Source organism: Macrosteles quadrilineatus, unplaced genomic scaffold (assembly GCF_028750875.1).
Source record: "Macrosteles quadrilineatus isolate MER2022 unplaced genomic scaffold, UCM_ALF_1.0 Scaffold_1__1_contigs__length_201487025, whole genome shotgun sequence".
Taxonomy (NCBI): Eukaryota; Metazoa; Arthropoda; class Insecta; order Hemiptera; family Cicadellidae; genus Macrosteles; species Macrosteles quadrilineatus.
In genome coordinates, this window is record NW_026542594.1 from 35,426,923 (window position 1) to 35,450,042 (window position 23,120).

Consider the following 23,120-nt stretch of genomic DNA (forward strand, 5'->3'; position numbering starts at 1 on the left):
AAACACTATATCTGCTGTCTCAGATTTCATAAATCAGGTTTCTGATGGCTTGGATGGGTCTCAGAGCACAGCTGCGGTGTTCTGTGATCTATCCAAGGCATTTGATTGTGTAAATTACAATATATTAATGAGTAAACTTAAATATTATGAATTTTCTGATATGGCTCTGTCTTGGATGCATTCATATTTGACTAACAGACATCAAAGAACAATAATCGTAAAAAATTGTAAAAAATGTATTTCACAGTGGCTTAACACTAAATGTGGGGTTACGCAAGGGTCAATACTAGGCCCCTTGCTATTTTTAATATTTATTAATGACTTACCTCGAAATGTATCGTCTAACCTTATCTTATATGCTGATGACACTACAGCAATAGTTAAATCAAATAATTTGCAAAATCTCAAACAAGAAATCAGTCTTTCTATTCTTAATTTATCTAATTGGTTTACAGCCAACGGGCTTATCTATATATTAATTTGAAACTGTTTTTCTTTGTGACAGCTAATTTGAGAGAATGGCTGGGCGTAGAAACTTGGTAGAGGTGTCTAAAGAAAGGTCTTGGTCTGTAGATGAGCCATCAAAAGAGAAACGTGGTAAATTCCTTCGGGGCTCTGCCCCAGTGGCCTTTAAATTCCCATCCCATGTTATTCTTATGGAGGAAAAACAGGGTTTTGTCACAGCTAATTTGAGAGAACGGCTGAGTGTAGAAACTTGGTAGGGGTGTCTAAAGAAAGGTATTGGTCTGTAGGTGAGCCCTCAAAAGAGAAACGAGGTAAATTTCCTTGGGGCTCTGCCCCAGAGGCCTTTAAAGTTCACTCAGCAGTTTTGTTTACATTACGACCATATGGATAATTTTACACTACTTTTAATGAACCAGCTGTTAATATTAAAATTGTATTCAAAAGTCTACTGAAACTGTCAAAATTAAATGTTTACACATTATTATTTATGATTTAAAACTGATTCTCCACTGCATGGCAAGTTTTTATGGTTTCAACAAAATGATGAATTTATGATGCGTTTTAAATGTTTTGTTCAAAAATCTATGCTTAATTGCTCTTAACAAATTTGAAATTTTGAAATCAGTGTGACATATCAGTTTCAAAGGAACATATAATTATTCCTTATCGGGTTAGCTTATACATATTGTAAGGTTCAAGAATATTATTGAATTCAAGAAAGAAGACCAGAAATTCATTCATTGGTTTAAAAGTTTTCTATAATCGGGTTGAAAATTGTGTTATAGATGAGTACATTGAGAATGAGAGCTGTGTTCAAGTTTTGGAATAGGCTATTTACGGAGTATGTTTCATCTATGGTTTTGGTGAAGTACGGTAGGTAAATTAATGTCAATTCACTAATTCAGGTATTAAAAAAAATGTGTACAGGATTTTTACTTTGATGTACACATCTAGCTAGGTCGAACAACGCCTCTAAACCTCACTACATACAACAAATTCTGAAACACAACAGTGCCATCACATCTCATCGCATTTGCATCATTTGTTAGGTACCAAGGCTGGACTAGGTTATGGATTTGGTTCTGCAAATGTTTAAGATTTGTGGTCAAATTTCCTACAATTATGGTTCATTCCATCCACGAAATACATGCACAGCTTTATGTAATCGATATGGCCAAGTCAAAACGACCCCATAAGTTAATCAATTAGCAAGTAAGTACAGGATGATTAAATACATGGGTCCATGTGGCAAGAGAAGGAGTTAAAATTGCTTGGATCGAAGTAAGAATGTTACTGCTTTCTGGATAATCAGATATTTTTATCGAATAAAAAACTGATTTAATATGCTAATAAAATTCTGTATGTTTATAACCAAAGATGAACATGATGATGATGATGAGATGATGGATTTATTCACTTATAAATCCGAATACAATCTGAATGATTTTCCTAAAGCAGATGGAATTAGTCGTTAGTAATATTGACTCTTTCCGTAACATGATAGACTAATTATATGAACTCCTCCTCCCATGTAGTGAAAGTGACTTTGACATGAAACAAACTCATGAACAAACATTTATAAGACTTCTAAAAAAACCTTTTAGGCAACCTAAAGCCGATAAAAAGGTAGGAAATATTGTGTTAAACGAATTCATCAATCACGTTTTTTAGGGAACACAATCGTCATACTTATTATTATGCTTATCCTCCCTCATTTAACTAAGATTTTAATAACTTCACTCTATCTATCGCAGTTAGCTAAATTTACATAAAACATCAAGATTAACCGTCAATTTCGACGGGGTTCCACTAGTACTTAATAATTCTAAAACACAGGTGATGTTATTTCAAACAATTCAGAATAGGCAAAACTCCACCGTTGAATTATCTTATGATAATAATATTATATCCTTTACTGAAAATGCAAAATTTTTGGGTTTAGATATCGATAAGAATTTAACATGGAAAACACACATTAAAAATGGTAGTTGGTAAATTAAATACGGCTTGCTTTCAAATGTATGTTTTGAGAAATGTAATAGATTTAAAAACTAAACTCACAGTGTACTATGCAATGTTCTTTTCTGTCTTGCAATACGGGATTGAATTATGGGGAGCAACTTCTTATTCTAAAGCAGTTTTCAAAATTCAGAAGAAATTTATAAGGATTTTATCATTTTTGCCTAAAAGAACCTCATGCAGAGCTTTATTTGCTAAATATGAGATATTAACTTTGCCTTCACTTTATATATTTAAAATGATGGTGAATTTTAAAATTAATTATCAAATGTACAATGATAAACAAATCAGTCATCCATATCTTACACGCTCAAAAAATTGTCAATATCCAAGACATCGCCTTTGTTTATATGAAAGATCTCCTTATTATATGGGATTAAGGCTTTACAGCAGTCTACCCACTAATTTCAAAGAAATTAACAGTATTTCAAAATTTAAAAATGATTTCAAACGATACCTTTTACAGAAAAATTATTATAATATTTCCGATTATTTAAATGATAAGTAAATATATTTTAGTTTAAGCTATGTGGATTTTAGTTTTGTTATGTAACTTAGTGTTTAAGATCTCTGACAATATCACCTGTTTCACCAGCTAACGCTGGATCTGTGAAATGTTTTTGTGATAATAAAGTAATATTTCATTTCATTTCATTTCATATTGTTTTTGTCATACTGCAGTAAGATACCTTAATCTAATCGTCATAAACAGTTCCCACACTCTGGACAGCTCACCTTGTCTACTTCCTTCACCCCTTCCTACGTCTCGGACCTGTTTCCCTCCTGTTTTAATACCGTACAGTGTATAGATTAATGAGAATTCATTAGTTTTGATTCAAAGTATATTATTTAATTCAGATACAGTTATAAAGTAAGAACCTTCAAAATATTTACAATTCAAAGTCAATAAACCATCAGAAGTTAATTATAACATCTGCTTAATATTACAACATCTCTCCCTTTTAGTTGCCCTCGTATCTTTTCACAGGTTTCACTATTCTTCCAAACCTTGTTCTAACTTCTTCATTAGATTGGAGACTTGGTTGTGAATAAGATGGATTGTTATTGTTTACAAACAACTTTGTATTGAAAGTTGGTGTACTGGTATTTCTAGAGACTTGTCTTGGTGCTTTCTGATTACTCTGATTAGTGTTGTTGGTTTGAGAGGTAGGGGTTTTGAGTAAGCTCCGTTCATTGTTTAAGTCTATAGAAGTTTTCGGAGACTGATTGTTATTTTTAGAGAAAGGAAGTGGAGTAATACTTGCTGATTGTTCAGGACTGGTTTGGCTTTTGTACGGAAACAAGTGGTATCTGTTTCGGCGGACTGTGTTTGTTTCAGTATTTACCCAATAAGATCTTGGCTCATTGGCTAGTTTTGTTATTGTACCCTGACGTTTTAGATCTTTGATCCACACCTTTTGTCCTCGTTGCAACTGGGGTAAATCCCTGGTACTGTGATGCTTATCATATTGATTTTTGTAGGAATCTCTGTATTTTTCCTCCCTCTTCTTGAAACTGGATAAGTCAGGTCTTTCAGTAAGCTTCTGTGGCAATACAGGTAAATTATCTCGTAACCTCCTGTTGAACAAAAGTTGGGCTGGGCTAAGCCCTTTGGCTGTAAGGGGTGTGTTCCTGTAGGATAGGAGTGCAAGGTAAGGGTCTTCTTTGTCCTTTCATAAGACACTTTTAGCTATTTTTACAGCAGCTTCTGCAGAACCGTTACTTTGATGATGCCCGGGACTGCTTGTTGTTAGTTTGAAGTTGTACTTTTGTGCAAAAACTTTAAACTCGGAATTTTCTAAGCATGTCCGCTGGGAAGCAAACTGAGTTCCACAGTCTGATCTAAGTTCGACAGGTATTCCGAGGCTTTTATTTGGAATATATTTTCCTACAAAATTTACCATTCCAATAAATCTTTGCACACCTGCTATGTTAGTAGGAGGAGGCAATTTTGTTATGGCTTCCACCTTTGATTCATCAATTTTGATACCATTCCTTGATAATTGGTGGCCTAAAAATGTGAGAGACTTTTGTGAAAACTGGCACTTGCCTTTATTTAGAGTAAAGTCTGCATTTTGAAGCTTTCCAAGTACTTCTTCAAGAGCATGATCGTGTTCTTCTTTGGTTTTTCCCCAAACAATGATATCATCCATATGAGCGACTGCATTCTTTTGTCCATTGAGGGTCTTGTTCACTAACTGTTGGAAAATCTCTGGTGCTGAACTTATACCAAAAGGCAATTTTAAAAACTTGAAACGACCGAATGGCGTCAAGAAAGTGGTCAAATCTTGTGATGTTTCATCTAAACTGACTTGCCAGAATCCATGGTTGGCGTCTAATTTTGAATATAGCGTTGCTCCAGAGATTTGAGCTAGAGTTACATCAACTGGTTGGATAGGATAGTATCTTCGCTTTACACTCCTGTTTAATTTTGATAGGTCTACACAAATGCGAACTGTATTGGAATCTTTCTTGGGAACAACAACCATTGGAGCACACCAATCTGTTGCATGGTGGACTTCAGCTATGACTCCCATGGAGATCATGTTTTTCAATTCTTCTTTTGCAGCCTGCCACAGAGGCAAGGGGATCCGACGAGGGGCATTGATAGCATAAGGAACGACATTATCTTTTAGTTCGACTTTATACTTTTCAGTAACATTCCCTAAGCCATTGAAAAGTTTTGGGTAATTAGCGAACCACGAGTTAGAACTTATTTCATTTATTCTAGATACAAGCTGAAGCTTTTCAATTGCTGGTTTTCCTAAAAGAGGAACAGAAGTCCCTTTAGAAACATATATTGTTTCATAGCATGTTGTATTCTTGTATGCCATTTTGACAGTAGCCATCCCTAAAATTGACAGATCTTGCCCATTAGCCCCTTTAAACTGTTTAAGGGTAGGAGACAATCTAATTCTGTTTAATTTAATGTCTGATGGCACGACTGTTACATCTGCTCCTGTATCTATTTTGAATGCAACACTGTCACTGTCATCGATATTTAATAATACTGTCCATGGATCAGTAGATGAATAAATTTGGCTTGGAGTCACAGAACCAATAAAGTCTTGTGATTCAGGGTTTAGATTGTCAATTGATTTAAAATCGTCAGTTTCAACATGGTTTACGTTTTTTGATCGACAAACTTTTGAGAAATGTCCAACTTTACCACAGAGTTTACATGTGTGGTTTCTAGCAGGGCACATATACTTTTGATGAGATGGAGTCAAACCACACCAAAAACAAGATTTGATATTTTTATGAATGGCTTTTTAGTATTACTGGGTTTGTTAGGAAAAGTATCATTTTGTGAACTAAATTGATTAGTACTTTGGTTTGCATGGGAATGGTTGGAAAAGTTACGATTCATTTTAGTGATTGTGTCTACTTCAGAGTGTGATAGTTCATGCTTTTGCTTCTTTAGTTCCTCAGACTTCCGAATAGTGTTTACAGCAAAGTCAAGTTTTAGGTCATTTTCCAACTGAAGACGATCGCTAAGGGGTTCGCCATGCATACCAATTATCAAGACCATTAAAATCATTTCCTCTTCAATCTGTCCCCATTCACAACTTTTTGCTAGAGAATGAAGAGCAGTTACAAAGTCTTCTATAGACTCTGTTGATCCTTGTTTACGCTTTAAAAATTTAGCTCTTTCAAAAATTATATTCTTTTTTGGAATGAAATACTGTTCAAACTTATTCAAAACAACATTGTAATTGTTGATATCTGATTCATTTAGTTTAAATGAATCGAGTATTTGTTCTCCCTTTTCTCCCATGCAGTAAATAAGCATATCTACCTGTGTTATGCCGCTGGCTTCTTTAAGGCTGCTCAATGAATGGTATCTTCCAAAACGTTTTCTCCATCTTGGCCATTCACTGGGGTTGAATGTAAAATTTTCTGGTGGTTTCACATTTAGGGAAATTGCAGCTTCATGAGGTACATTAAGGGAAACATTAGGTTCATTCGACGACTGCGCCATGTTTTAATACCGTACAGTGTATAGATTAATGAGAATTCATTAGTTTTGATTCAAAGTATATTATTTAATTCAGATACAGTTATAAAGTAAGAACCTTCAAAATATTTACAATTCAAAGTCAATAAACCATCAGATGTTAATTATAACATCTGCTTAATATACAACACCTCCCTTCCCATAGCATTTTAGGATTGCAAATCCCTTAATCTAATCGTCATAAATAGTTCCCACACTCCGGACTGCTCGTGTTTACTACTTCCTTCACCACTTCCTACGTCACGGACCTATTCCCTCCCCAGGGTGTCTACCAGATTTCTCAGATGGAATTCTCGACTTTTTCCCGACTTTTCATTACCATTTTTATTTAAATCCCGACCAAAAACTCGGTCCATTCTCCATGTTACTACACCTTTTTCCGTCTCGCGGTCACGGTACCTTCGTCAACATATGTTGTCACTCGGGACGCAGCGAATTCACTGACGGTCGAAACGAATCACATGCTGAGAAAATCCCATATCAAATGTTAGGTTGTGTGAAGCAGCAACAAATTTTAATGTAACTCGATTCGAAGCAACACAACATTTTTCTATTCATACTTGTCATTGGAATGAAATATTTGTTTTCAATCATGCATTAGAAGAAACAGTGTTTCAGGAAATATCAGTGAGCTTCTTGCCTATTTCATAATTTTTACTTGCAGCATCATGTTGTTCAGCATGTTACCTATTTTATTTTATTGATTTTATAAATATAAAGATGTGTTTTGGTGTAAACAAACAAAAACCTTTGCAAGATTTATATTGAATCTTTCAATTGGTTTACATTGATAAAATAAGATGATAGAATCAGACCTACAAGGTATACATAATTTCTTGTATGGCTAAGCAATGGCTCAGTGATTGCCATGTACTTGGATTGTAATAACTTGTATGGCTAAGCAATGTCTCAGTGAATAGCTTATTATATTAATTTAATGTTCCCCAATAATTTGAATAGTGTCAATAAGTTATATGGATACTGATAGTTTTTGATATTTTGATAGTCAAAGTAACAGTATCAATGTAACAGTCAACTACGTATATGGACACTGATTCAAAAACGTATTTGGATGAAGATTCAATAACGTATATGGATACTGATTCAAAAACGTATTTGGATAGTTACTGATTCAATAACGTATTTGGATACTGATTCAATATCGTATGGATGCTGATTCAAAAACATATTTGGATACTGATTCAATAACGTATATAGATACTGACTCGATAATGTATAGAAATTGATTCAAAAACGTATATGGATACTGATTCAATACTGTATATAGATACTGATTCAATAATGTATTTGGATACTGATTCAATAACGTATGGATACTGATTCAATAACGTATGGATACTGATCTAAAAACGTATTTGGATACTGTGACTTAACAGCTATTGTGTATTAATTATTATTAGTATTGTTTGTTATGGTTTATGTTTACATTAGTTGAATTTCTTGAAAATTATGTCCGTATGCTGGCCTGAGGTGAACTCTGTTCCTTCTATCGGTCCCACCTTCGGTTTCAACAATATATGAGTTTGGCATTTCATGTTTCTTCAAAATTCTTCCTTGGACCCAATCTCTTTTCCCATTCTGTACACAAACAGCTTGATTGTCTTTAAGTTCCTTGAGACTGTGAGAATTCTTATCATAGTAATGCCAAACTCATATTGTTGAAACCGAAGGTGGGACCTATAGGAGGAACAGAGTTCACCTCAGGCCAGCATACGGACATAATTTTCAAGACAGCAAGAGAAAAGAACCTGAAATTGTGGAAGTACCGCAGAAAAGACCTACAAGAACTTCAAAGCCTCCAACAAAATACAAAGACTTTGTTCCTTAAAAAAAAGGGCATGTGACATAACACCTGTTGTGTATTAATTATTATTAGTATTGTTTGTTATGGTTTATGTTTACATTAGTTGAATTTCTTGAAAATAAAATGGACTTTATTAGAAAAGTATTCTGTGTGATACAACTTTATTACTGATACTGACTCCATAATGTATGGATACTGATTCAAAAACATATATGGATACTAATTCAATAATGTCTATGAATACTGACTCAATAATATATGAATCAAAAATATAAGATCCAGAAAGTTTTTTAAAATTTTTGGGACCCGTTCATCCCTAATTCCGAAATTCATTACTTTTTCACGACTTTTCCCGACCTTTCAAAATCCCCGACTTTTTCCCGATTTTCCCGGAATTCCCGACTAGTAGACACCCTGCTCCCTTTCCATATCATTTTAGGATTGCAGATACCTTAATATAATCGTCGCAAACAGTTTCCACACTCTGGACAGCTCGCCTTGACAACATCCTTCACCACTTCCTACGTCGCGGACCTGTTTTCCTCCGTTCCCATAGCATTTTAGGATTGCAGATACCTTAATCTAATCGTCAAAAACAGTTCCCACAGTCCGGACTGCTTGCCTTTACTACTTCCTTCACCACTTCCTACGTCGCGGGCCTGTTTCCTTCCCTTCCTATAGAATTTTAGGAATGCAGATACCTAAATCTAATCGTCATAAACAGTTTCCAAACTCCGGACAGCTCGCCTTGACTACTTCCTTCACCACTTCCTACATCGCAGACCTGCTTTCCTCCCTTCCTGTAGAATTTTAGGATTGTAGATACCTTATTCTAATCGTCATAAACAGTTTCCACACTCTGACAGCTCGCCTTGACAATTTCCTTCACTACTTCCTACGTCACAGACCTGTTTTCCTCCCTTCCCGTAGAATTTTAGGATTGCAGATACCTTAATCTAATCGTCATAAACAGTTTCCACACTCCGGACAGTTCGCCTTGTCAACTCCCTTCACCACTTCCTACGTCGCGGGCCTGCTTTCCTCCCTTCCCATAGCATTTTAGGATTGCAGATACCTTAATATAATCGTCACAAACAGTTCCCACAGTCCAGACTGCTTGCATTTACTTCTTCCTTCACCACTTCCTACGTCGTGGACCTGTTTCCTTCTCATCTAATAGCATTTTAGGATTGCAGATACCTTAATCTAATCGTCAAAAACAGTTCCCACACTCCGTACAGCTCACCTTTACTACTTCCTTCACCACTTCCTACGTCACGGACCTCAAGCTATTATCGTCATTTGATTATATTTATGATCCATACCGTTTCTGTTCTAATATCTGTGGAATAATGATATCCGCTATTTCTTTATCTACCGCATTCAAAAGTCAACAGCTGATCATATGTCTTTGTTTATGTGTCAAATACTGCTTCCATAAGGATTACATTGAAACTTAGAGACCCAGTGGGGCGGATTCCTGAGAGACTTTTTTAACGCCATATAAATGTTGGCACTCACCGATAAGGTCTTTATCACCATGCAAAATTTGAAAACGATTGATTCAGCCGTCTAGGAGGAGTTTGCGTATTACGAAATGCATAAGAGTCGACGTATAAGAGCTTCGCTCAATAAATTTAAACTCCACTGGAACATAACCCTCCGAGTGTCCCTTGTTTTGGCCTTAATGTCTGCCTATTTTTTGCTCATTTGCAAGGTTTTATTAAAACGGATCTGAGAAGCTTGAAAACAATGTTAATTATACTGTTCTATATACCATTTTGTTTGGAAAATCATGGGCTTCAATATTATACATAAAACATAAGAAACATTTGTTTCAAAAAAATTTTTTAGGTAAAAAAAATTTGGAAAATTAAAAAAAAAATAAGTTTGCGCTCAATGAAATTGTATAAATTATAGGCCTATAAATATTTGAAAATAGCCACTTTGTTCTAAATTTTATGAGGATTACAAATATATAATAATATAAGGAAGTAGATTTGCAAATAAATAAGTTATGGGCAAAAAACAGATTTCAGTACATAGCGTTTAGCTAAGAATGCATAGCCTAACCATAGCTAGGAATCTGGCTGATAATTTACATCAATATCACTACCTACTTCTTCAGGATCATCAACCAGCCCTTCAAAATCACTTAAATCTTCTTATAATGCACCACGTATATCACTACTTTTGATTTTTAACACTAAAAGAATGATAAACGTAATAAAACACATCAGTCATCGGTCCGAGGTTAACCAAGCTGTTTACAAATACGCACGTCAGCTGTCTGCTACAATATTTTCGGAACTAAAATGAAAAGCGCTTAGAGACAGACCTCCGGAGAAAGCTCTGAATCTGTCAAATAATACCCCCGCCGCAGCAAACCTGCCGACTAAGCGAATTTCCATTTGTCTGAATTGATTTTCAGTTAAATATATTTTAATAACATTAGGTTTAACGAGTACCTAGGTTTGCTGCTACAAGGAAACAAATAAAGTGTGTTTTTGAGTAAAATATTGATAGCTTAGTACAAAATAAATAAATTTGCCAAGTTTGATCAAAATATATCCATAAACAAGCAAACTACAACATTTGACAATATTCTCCATAAGAATAACATGGGAATTTTAAATTTACAATTTTTTTAATTTTCTCCGTTACTTATAGTCGAACAAAAATACTTTTATATACTAAATTATTTGTTTTTTTAAGCTCTTTAAAAAGGTCTAAAGAGAAATTGGGAAATTTTGTGTTTTGAGGGTCAAAAGTGAGAAAAACCAATTTTTACCCCATAAAACCCCCCGTAAAGCCCCGTTCCCATGGTCCGATCGTGCTGGTTCGCGAACTCATTCAAGTTTATCCCGCTTTACACCTTTAAACCAAATTTCATCAAAATCGGACAAAAATTACTCAAGTTATCGCGTTCACGGACGTATATATATATATATATAAGTCTATATATATATACATATATAAAAATTTTAACGAATGGTGTTTTTGGCCTCTGGGGACATCAAAATGAAAAAGTAAATCGGTCCCGGGTCTAGGTCTTACCGTGCCACCTACGGTAATAGCTACTTCCCTATAGGGAAATTCGCTAAAACGATAAGTAACTCGATCCAGTTCAATCCGATTTTGTCAGTCATAGAGCCTTCGCAGTAAACAGTGTTTGTGAGTCGATGCATCGACACAAAACACTACACAAAGTGTGTTATGTGTCGATGCATCGACAAATAACACTCGGAGGGTTAAATAAGCCAAAATTAGTTGTAAAAAACTTGAGTTTCCTTTATATTGCTTTTACAATCGATATTACCTATACCGAGCCATGGTTTGGTCCCCTGGTACTTATTAATACGCTACATGAAACTTTGTAAACAATAAGGCTTTTTTGTTTTAAGATTTAACCCCACATTATTATATACCAAAATGTTTGTCTAATTGTGTAGATTTGTAAACTGACTTTACATTTTTGAAAAAGAACCCTTGAGAGGCCCCAGTGGCTTTTAAAGTTCCCATATTATCCTTATGAAGAACATATTTGTTTACATTATGACCAGCTGGATAATTTAATTGCTGTTTATATTTTAGTAGCAATTTAAGGAAACGTGTGCTACAAACATTTACTGAGTTGGTTGGAATGAAATATTTACTATTTGAATTTGGGTTGGTGCAAATTTCTCCCCTGACTATCTGAGTACAGTGACAACTTAATTTGTTTGTTGAGATTTTTTTTTCCTTTTTTTACATGGAATTTTGTTTTGTTTTTTGACATTCTCTTGCTGTCTAATGTAGCCTAGATTGTTCAATGGAGTTGGGTGTATCCAGTTCATCCAAAACTTGAAACTGATTAGAAGTAGGAATTCTATTACTGTTTACTTTAATAATTTGAGATGAATGTTGAGTTTTCCTTCTTGACTCCTTTATTGTCCATTAAGGTTCAGGATCTTGAGCATTAACTCTGAGCTGTGATATTTCATCTTCTGAATTTTGTACCTTTACCATCATCCCACTCACAAGGCTTACACTAAGACTAAGCATTGGGTTGAAATACAGCATTGCTAATTGAACCCTTTTTAGAATTAAATCACTTAATAATATGGGAGGGAATATATCCTGAAAGGGATCAGTTGACCTATCTTCTTTTTGAATAGACTGAATGATAGTCTCAGTGAAAATAAGCAAGTAGATACCACAGTCATGATTATTGATTTGCTGTGGGACTTTAACAGATTTGATTTTACACTCTGTGTCATCGTGAAGGTGTTTTTACAGTGCTGAACATATCTTCACTGCATGTTCATAATTAGTCTGACCAAAGGAATCAAAATAGTAAAACTCTTTACTTCTTATGATGTACAGGAGTAGGCTCCAATGTGAGCCAGAGCCCCCTGGTCTATCAACTGCTGGTGAGTCGTTTACTGGGATAAAAACATGTGTTTTACTATTTAAGTCTGCTGTTTTTAGTATATGATCAACATCATTGAGCCATTTAACAGTCTGTGCAATAATTGGATTCATCAAATATATCTGTGATTTATTGATCACTGTTTCAGACAGTAACTGGTAATAAAAATGAATAGACTCGTCTGTTAGCCACTGATTACCCAATATCTCTAGGGTAGTTTTTGTTCTATCAGGTGGTGTGAGCTGTTGCTTATCACTTTCCATAACTTCCCCAACTTCATTGTTTACATTGCTCTGAAGCAAGTTGAAACTTCCTTCTGAGTTTGACATTTTCAGCGACTTAACATTATTTACAGGAGTACTAGTCATATGCGGTACCTCAGAGTTACTATCAATAACATCTGTAGAAATATGTGTAACCAACAAGCCACTAGTATTTTTTTCAATGAAACTTGTTTCAAAACTCCTTTCTGCTTCTTTCAGTGCTACATTAAATTTAGAATTTTTCTTTTTGATAATTCCATAGCGGGACTTGTTTTCCTTAAATGAACATATATCAATTTCCTTGACTGCACCAATTTCATTTGTACCATAAAATTTAACATTATATTTCCTAAGATTTTTTTATGAATCTTACATCAGAAATCGTAGCTGGTCAATAGGGATAGCCTTTGACTTTGGCAAAGACCCTTTCACCTGTCTTTCATCTGACAGTCTGCAGTCTGTTGTCTTGAATTTATTTTTAGTTTTGTCCATACTTTAGGTACAAAACCATATTCATCAAAATATAGGTATAAATATTTCAGTTATGGTCAAAATAAATTATCTAGATAAATGTAATAAAAGTTCTGGTAGTAAAACAAAATATAAATCTTCTTCTGGAAAATTGTTAAAAATTTAAAAAGATAGTGTAAACTAAGAATAAGTTATCTGGAGACCAGTATCTCAAGTGAAGTGGCTATGTGACAAGTTTTATCCAGGCTACTTTACAATTCCGGATAACAGCAGTCATTCATAGATGGTTCAGATTTTAAATATTGGGCACAAAACTGCTGACTGTGTTCATAGAAAAGGTAGGCCAAAATCCAACTGACCCAAGTTATCTATAGCGATAAGAGACCTAACTAAAATATGCAGGTAGATTTTAACAGTTTTTAGCGAATTTCCCATATAGGGAATAAGCTATTACCGTAGTACTCATGGTAAGACCTGGACCCGGGACCGATTTACTTTTTCGTTTTCAGGTCCCTTGAGACCAAAAACACAATCCGTTTAAATTCATATATATATAGGGCCTATATTTATATATGTGTCCAATGATAACTCAAGCAAAAATCATCGGTACAAACGTGTAAACCTATGTTAATTCGAACGAGTTCGCGAACCAGCATGATCGGACTATGGGAACAGGGGTTTATGGGGGTTAAAATTTAGCATTTTCTTTCCAAACCATTTTGTAGAGCTTAAAAAAACAAATAATTTAGTATATTGAAGCGTTATTATGTGCCTAATGGTTACGGAGAAAATTCCAAAAAACTGTAAATTTAAAATTCCCATGTTATTCTTATGGAGAATAAGTAAACTGTTGTAGTTTGCTTGTTTATGATCATATTTTGATCAAATTTGGAAAATGCATTAATTTCATACTAAACTACTAACATTTTACAAAAAAACACCTTTTTACCCTCGCTGTTGTAGAAAACCTAAGTACTCGTTAAACTAATGTTATTTAAATAGGGAATAAATGTGATATTTTTAAGGAGACATTTTAGTGTAAATCCAATCAGGCAAATGGAAATTCGCTTAGTCCGCAGGTTTGCTGCGGCGGGGGTATATATTTATATATTTTTATATATATATATATATATATATGTCCGTTAGCGCGATAACTCTAGCAAAAATGATCCGATTTTGATGAAATTTGGTACAAACGTGTACACCTATGTTTATTAGAACGAGTTCACAATCCAGCATAATCGGACCATGGGAACGGGGGTTTATGGGGGGTTTTATGGGGTAAAAATGGGGTTTTCCCATTTTTGACCCTGAAAACAAAAAAAATTGCAATTTCCTTTTAAACCGTTTTGTAGAGCTTAAAAAATTAAATAATTTAGTAGGCCTATATTGAAGCGCCGTTGTATGCCTGACGGTCACAGAGAAAATTCAAAAATAGTGTAATTTAAAATTCTCATGTTATTCTTATGGAGAAAATGAATCTGTTTTGTAGTTTACTTGTTTATGGATATATATTGATAAAATTTTGCAAATTTATTTATTTCATCCTATAGGCCTACTATTGACGTATGATCAAAAAACACTTTTTACCTTCCCCGTAGCAGCAAACCTAAGCACTCGTTAAATCTAATGTAATTTAAATAGGGAATAAATATGTCTTATTTTTATGGAAATATTTTAGTAAAAATGTAATCAGATAAGTTGAAATTCGCTTAGTCTGCAGGTTTTCTGCGGCGGGGGTATTTATACCTTACTTGTAAGTCCTTTCACACTTTAAGATTAAACATTGAAATATCACTTTACTGTTAAAAACCACACAATATTTATACAAATTTGATTAAAAAAAAACAATGTTTACACACTAAAAACTGTGAAAATCAGGAGCTCTAACTACAGTGAACTTGCCAGGTGGGTCTTCCCCCTCCAATCTAGCATTGAAAGAGCCGATTTGCATACTATGGAAACATAGGAAAGTCATAGAACACCACCAAGTAGAATAAATAGAAATAATATTTTTTTTTAATTTATAATCGTTATTATGGACAACCTAATGCGTCTATGAGTAGGAAACATTTGTAGAAAACACTAAAAAACAAGACCAGCTTTTGAAAAATGATAAGATATTTACAAGAAATGTTGATTATATGAAACTGTTAAATACATCGTGAGTATTTCCATAATCTTTGAGTCGACTCTTTCTTTGAATTCGAGCAACAGGTACACTAGTGTAATATTATTCCAAACATATGAGCTAAATTAAGCTACAGCCTCTCTTACCCTTTCCTCTCTGGTTTTCCGTTTCCCGTAATGTGGTCCAGAGTTGTGAAAATATTGACATCTATTACATGTGACAGGTCCACTAAGGAAAGCATTCAACACTTGAATCTGGGATGAACTTGGACCAAATAGAATCTTTTTTGCAAAAATGTTGTACGTAGGACCAAAAGTAAACTTTCTGCAAAACAATTTGGAATTAATCAACATAATAGGGTGGAAACTTAGGCCTACATAAACTCTAACCAAAATGATAAGATTTGAAAATATTTTATAGTGTCTGTTACTGTCTTGTTTTTATCACGTGATAACACCATAATTCTCTGTCATGCGTGTTAGCCATTTGTGCTTTTAGATTTGTTCACCAAATTCTTTTTATATTTATCCGATTATCCTGTCACTAGGCCTACATTGATTTTGTCATTCATTTTGCCCAATTTATTGTTTATTTAGATGTAGTTACAGGTAGTTACAGCTAAGTTGGCACTTGGGCCTGGCGCACCCCGGCATGGCAGTGTAGGCGGGGGATGGGTGGAAGCTAGGCAAAGATCTTTCTGCAAACATTCTTCTGCTGAATCACAGGGTTGGTGCCTCAAAACGATGACTAACATCATACTACACTGATAGGAGATGACTAATACGGTATGGTATTGTTACGAAAACCGAGGGGAATTCCTAAACACTCTGTTTTATTAGTAAGTCATCAGTTTTGCTAGCATTCACAGAGGTTTTTGAATGTGTCTTTTTTAGTGTATAGAATATTGTTAGTAATTAAAAGTTTATTAATAACTAGCAGAGTACCCGTCCTTCATACGGGGTTGGCAAATAAGTATAAAATGCTTATTGCAGTTATACTCGATCTTTGCGTTTGCAATGGGGGATGACACGGTTTGAGAAAATTGTCTTCATCAAATTTACGGTATGCTATAGTATTACACATCTACCATAGCCATAATGTTCAAACCACTTCACCTATTGAGAAAGATAGATTATTAAAAATTCGGAAAATATCACAAATTATTCCTGAAATTAAAAACATAAACACAACTGTAAACAATCCTACATTGACAGTTCTCATTGCGTATCACAGTTTTTTGTTGCTGCTTAGTTCAAATTAGCTTTTTCCATAAATATTGAAAAAAATAATGTGTTTCACCCTGTTGGTAAATCTTGTAAATTTTTAATGCTTTTGCATATCATAGAACCAACTCTTTTAGTTGAAACAGCTGGCTAAATTCTTTAATTCCCTTTAAATATGAATACTCATAAGGTTAGCATGGGGAACTGCAGAGCCACTGGGGCAGAGCCCGAAAGGATTTTTTGAGCTAAGAATATGCCTAAATGTTAATCGGGAATGTGAACTATCATGATGCCAAATTTCAGCTCAATCCGACCAGTATTTTCGCGTTTACTTGTCACAAACATACATCCATACATCCAAACTTTCTCATTTATAATATTAGTAGGATTTGTATTGCAGAAATTTTATAAAAGTGGAAGTATTCAACATACTAACTTTTAACTGATGTAGACATCATTAATAGCATTACGCGTTTTCATCCATTCCAGCGCCTTCAGGAGGACAGTTGAATACTACCCGCATGACTGCAGACAATGTTTTCGACATATGTTAGTAAAGAATTTCTATCAATCGGTCAAGTGCTAGCTGACTTTTATAAAGTTTCCTGTAGTTTTTTGTACACTCTAGCTTTGTCTAACCGTTGCTGCTATTTAGGCTAATATTATTACCATACCTGTTGTTATTTAATTTTATTTAGGCTAGGTACTGTTCCATTGTAACACTTAACAAAAAGTCATGACTTATCCGCCAGCAACACCACACAACCGATTACAGTACCATTTGGTCAAATTTTTTGTTAAATGTTTTTATGTTTGTGTAAGTGTTAATAATGTGTATGATGAGTCGTCCTCAGCCCCAGGGATGATTTTTTTCAATAACTTTGTCAAGCTATTAGAAATCAAACATTTTTAAAATCGTTTCTTTGTCGTTTAACCCTTTGCGGTCGAATGGCGAGTATAGGTCGCCACCCGCCATTTTGCCGACTGCTCAAAAATGGCAACCTACAAGGACCAAAAAAAAATATTCAAAAATCAAAAAAGTTAATTTTTTTGGTCGAATGGCAAGTATTGGTCGCTGGGCGCCATTTTCCTGACTGCTTGAATGACGAGCTAAATTCGCCGGAAAATGTGGAAAAAATTCGACCTCAAAGGGTTAATCAACTATGACTCCAATAGCTAAAAACAATATGGATGTGATGTAGCACCATTCAACCCGGTAGACTATAACCTACACTTTATCCTTCTAACCTACCTTACTTCTAAACACTTATTGTAGCTACGAATCTGCATAAACCCCCGACCTGCCCTCCCCTCATACCTAAATAAAATCAGTGTTCAATTTTTGTTTAAGTAGAAAGTTTCAATTTCTGGGACCGGCTAATTACCTATTATTACCTGTAGTAAAATAATCCTTTTACCTGTCTAATTACCCTTTTTCTCCCGATGATTACCCATGTTGGATGTCTCCTCCGCCCAAAACCCAGAATTCCCACCAATCTCCTAGTGTGTTGGGATTATTGCTGATAGTAAGTTATTACACTTTCATCTATATCTCGCTTACTGTATTTGACATCAGATCAAAAAAGAATATTCTTGCATATTTGTGATCTGCTTGTTGTTCAGGTCAATTTGAGTGTCACCCAGATGACATGTTTTGGTAAAAATGGTTTTTTGATCTTTTTTTGGGTTTATGGTCATCTAACACGAAAAAAACATCATTTTTGGAATCAGCATAAAAAATTTGAGTATGCTAAAATAAAATAAAAAATTAAAAACCGGGTGCAAACCCGAATATGAGTTTTACCTTAATTGGTAATAACTTACATAACTTAAATATTGAATGTAGGTAAATAAGTTATTGATATTCTGTTAACTTATTGGCTTTTCTCAAGAAGATACAGAAGAACAGAGCAAGCCATAGGTAATAAAGATTTACGTTATATAAATAACATAACAGGATAAATAACAGGGTTGTATTTTTAGTATTTTTTTAACTATACTAACTTATTTTAGGTCGCACAATAACTGTTGTTAGGTTATCCTGTCGCGGCGATCTCCCTGTTAATAAAATAATGCTTTTGAGTTTCATTGCGACAACGCCTCGGCTCGGCAGTTGGCCAGGCAGCGGGCAGATACGCAGAAAGCCGTTTTTGAAAAAAACCATAATAGTTTTCACAAAAGCGTTGACGACAGCTAGATTACAGTACGAGATGATGCTGCCAGAATATTTTATAATTACTAACCCAAACACAAACGCCAATAACCCTCACACCCAATTCAGAAATGTTTTTAGACATCATCGTTATATAACTCCACGAGGAACTACTAAGGAAAGGCCTAATATGCAACTGTGAGTGAGTGTGTGTGCGTATAAAATGCGGTATCCGCCCTACCTCATCCTCGCGCATGCGTACAACTGTTTGTCTGACCGCGTTGTTGCAAAATACGAAATAAGTTATTAGAGGGGATCACAAAAACACCCAAAGACGTCTTCAGAAAAAAGTGTTAAAGCCTCTGTCTCATCAGTGTGTGATGCATCCATTTAACTGCATGGTTGGTCAGTCAATTCCAACGTCTTTCGACAAAACGTTTTCTCAAAAGACATTTTGTCTGATCAGTGTGCGGCCGGCCTAAGCACCGCCACAGGGTCCTACAACTTGCTGTGTGCAAAATTGTCTTGTCTGCCTGTTCGTATAGAACAAATTATTTTGTTTCAGTTAAGTTTATGTAGATTTGTCATCCTTATGAAACAGCTAAAGCCAATAAGCCAAATTTATTGTTAGTTCTGTACGTCCAACTGTAGAGGTTATGTTTTGTTATCAATTTGTTTCTTGTTATTTCAGTCATTTAAAGCTGCGCGCGCCCTACGGCGGCACGGCACGGACGGGCGGGCGGCACGGCAATTTTTAAAAGTTAATAACATTGAATGTCATATGAGTGCGCCCACTACGGCGGTACGGCCGGCAACGGACGTTCGGCAGCTTCCGCCGTTTGTTAAAAAGTCCAGGAGACAGACCTCCAGGACATTTCCGAGCTGCCGTGACGCCCGTACCGACCGGGAGCACTGCACACCGACCGGGCGGGCGGCACGGGACATCCGCCATTCTCAACAGATCTGTCAAAGTAGCAGTGTTTTCATATGTTGTAAACATAGATATTAGTAAGTTGATTTTTCTCGTTGAGAAATACCCAAAACTGTACAACATGCGACTTCCGGAATATTTAAAAAAAATTATAAAAAAAAGGTTTTTTAAAACTAAACGTTTTTAAACGCACTAAAAAGTAGAAAATGATTTATAAATATGTGGAGATTATAAATACTTGTAAGATTTAAAACTAAAAACGTGGGGTGCATGTAATAGATAATTTACAATAACATTCACCTATTGAACTAATGTATTACTATCAATTGCATGCACCCCACGTTTTTCGTTTTAAATCTTACAAGTATTTATAATCTCCACATATTTATAAATTATTTTCTACTTTTTAGTTTTTAATGTGTATGGATGTTAAAACTATTTCAAGCATCTATATCAGATTAAGACAGAGGCATGTGGGAAATCTAAGGTTTATTTGAGTTTCTTTTCATATAATTATGTATTAGATTGAATGTATGGTCTACCTACTAACTATAAATATATCAATCTATTTAATGTATTGTTTACTTTATAGAATACTAAAATAATAAAAATTGACATTATTAACAAACACATTTATATCTACAATTAGATGGTTTATATTTATTTTGAAATGTTTGTTTGTATAAAGAATCTCTTGGGAGCATAACCTGTACCTCTTAACCTCTGCTCTTCGAACTGTCAAATTTAAGTATTTACAGCTGACTTAAATTAATTGATATAGGTATTTACATTTTTTTTTAATGTAAAAAAGGAAAATATCGATGCCCATGGGGTGTAGCCCAAGGGAAATATGAAAATTGAATGATATAACATTGTATTGTCATCCATTTGTGAGCTATAGGCCTACTTCAAATTTCATGTATCTAGCTCATCGGGAACTTCGTTTAGAATTTATATCAAAATTTGTAGGAAAGCGAGCTAATAAAAACAAGCCATGGGGCGTAGCCCAAGGGAAATATGAAAATTAAATTATATAATATGGCATGGTCATCCATTTGTGAGCTATGTTTCAAGTTTCAAGTCTCTAGCTCATCGGGAAGTATCAAAATTTGCAAGAAAGCAAATTAATAAAACAAGCCCACGGGGCGTAGCCCAAGGGAAATTTGAAAATTAAATTATATAATATTGCATTGTCTTCCATTTGTGAGCTATGTTTCAAGTTTAAAGTCTCTAGCTCATCGGGAAGTTAGTATAAAATTGATTGCAAAATTTGTACCGGACAAGAAAGCGAGCTAATAAAAACGTTTTAATAACGTCCGACGTGACAATATATGGGCAGAAATATGATCTATTATGTAACAATCAGGTAAGTTTTACACATAATCCTTCTACAAGATCAGGAAACAAGGTGTGGAACTCTCCAAAACTTAGTCTTTTCCTGTTTATGTGGTGTATCTAAAATCTTTGCTTGTACCTTCTTGTCTCCTCTTCCTCTGCTAAAATTAAACCTACTATCACCACTTTATCTACATCCATCTTTTCTCACAATTTTTAGCTCGCAGACTGTCAACTGTCCTAAATTGCGGATGTGCGGATGTTCTGTCCGTCCGTGCCGTGCCGCCCTAGTGCGCGCACCCCTTCTTAAAAATGTCGTCCGTGCCGTACCGCCGAAGAGCGCGTAGCTTAAAACCTCATTTAATCAAATAAAACAATTTAATCATAAACAATAACTGGTCTCCTAGTTATATAAACAAATAGTAAAGCACAAATCATGAAAATAACCCTAAAATAATAAAAACAAAGTGTTGTCTACCCCAGCGATTAGTGTGGACGTACATGAATTAGACACGAAAAACCAGCTTCAAAATTAACAATGGGATGAGGAGTCTAGTTTATGATAATAATAAATAAGGTACTGTACCGTCAACCGGGGCTACTTTGACTTGCGGGGCTACAATGATAAAACTTTTGTTTTTACCTAAATTATTTGTTTTAATTTTAGTTTTAGTAGTAACCATGGTAACTTATACATTAAAATCTTCCTTATAACATAAGGTACTGTAATCTTATTTTCACACTCACTCAAAAATATATATATTCTTTGTTATCATAAAAAGTATTTAAACATGAACCGACTTTTTTGCGAAAAAAAACGTCCCCGAACTTTGGTATGCACAATCTACCCACTTTTTCCCCATTTTTTTTTCATATTTTAATGAATAGTCCATCTATCTGGGATGGTAAATAGTTATTTGTGTAACTAGTGGTGAAAGTGGCACTTTGCTGCACACGAGAGCAATGTTTACGCACGTGCCGCAGGCGAGTGCGGAATGATCTCGAGTGCAGCAAAGGCCTTTTTCACTCGTGTTACACATTATATTTTTCCTACAGTCACTATAAATCATATAAACAATTAGTCTTTCTACAACACGTTTTTAGATTCAGCTGGCAACACAAATGGTGCCCTTAGAGAAAGTAGTACCCGCGGTCCGTATCACTCCGCTATTTTTCCTCGGCAAGAAATGTGCTCCGCGTTTTGAGAATATAGTTCCGTATGTTTTTGTAATTTAAAGTGGTTTCCGCGCCTAAAAAAATGCTTTAAATATATTTTTTTGTTTATTAAGATCGTAGGAATGTTTTAAAAACGTTTAAAAGAAAAGTCCAGGAAGTTCAGAAATACCGAAACTATAAACACGAAATGACAGGTTAAATCGTAGTTATAATAGTCAATCAGCTGCTCATAGTATTATTATCTTTAAGTGTTGCCAACCTATTTCCGAGCATACACGGATTACGTGCATAATAGAACCACGCTGTTTTGTGTTGTTTCGTTGGAATCCTGATGTGCGGCAAAGTATAAACCGTACGGCAAAGTATAAACCGTACGGCAAAGTATAAACCGTACGGCAAAGTATAAATATGCAGCAATTAGCAACAACTTTTTTTTTCTGTACTATAAACAGTACAAGGAAGCCAACTTTGTCGGGTGACTGTAGGAAAAATAAATTACCGTACCATTTTACAAAATTTTACTTAGGCCTACCTTTTTAAACTCATGAAAACATTGAAGTCTTTGTAACTTAGTCTCTAAAAAAGAGTAAGGTAGGTACCTAGGTCTACACATATCATATCAACTTTTGTTTTTAATACTAAGTTAGCCTGCCATGTTTATTAAATAATTAGGCTAAACTGAATTAAATTAAACTAGGCC

General features: G+C 34.8%; 1 protein-coding gene across 2 annotated transcripts in view; it reads right to left on the bottom strand.

The window, feature by feature from the left end:
- Positions 1–23,120, bottom strand: part of LOC128982709 (translation initiation factor IF-2, mitochondrial) — a 264,910-nt gene that overhangs the window by 237,828 nt on the left and 3,962 nt on the right. Inside the window, exon 2 of one of the 2 annotated variants that reach the window (XM_054401650.1) lies at positions 15,750–15,927. The exons of the other annotated variant lie outside the window; for it this stretch is intronic. Coding sequence (XP_054257625.1) covers positions 15,750–15,927 — 178 coding nt within the window. The remainder of the gene's footprint in view (positions 1–15,749; positions 15,928–23,120) is intronic. 2 annotated transcript variants of the gene reach the window in all.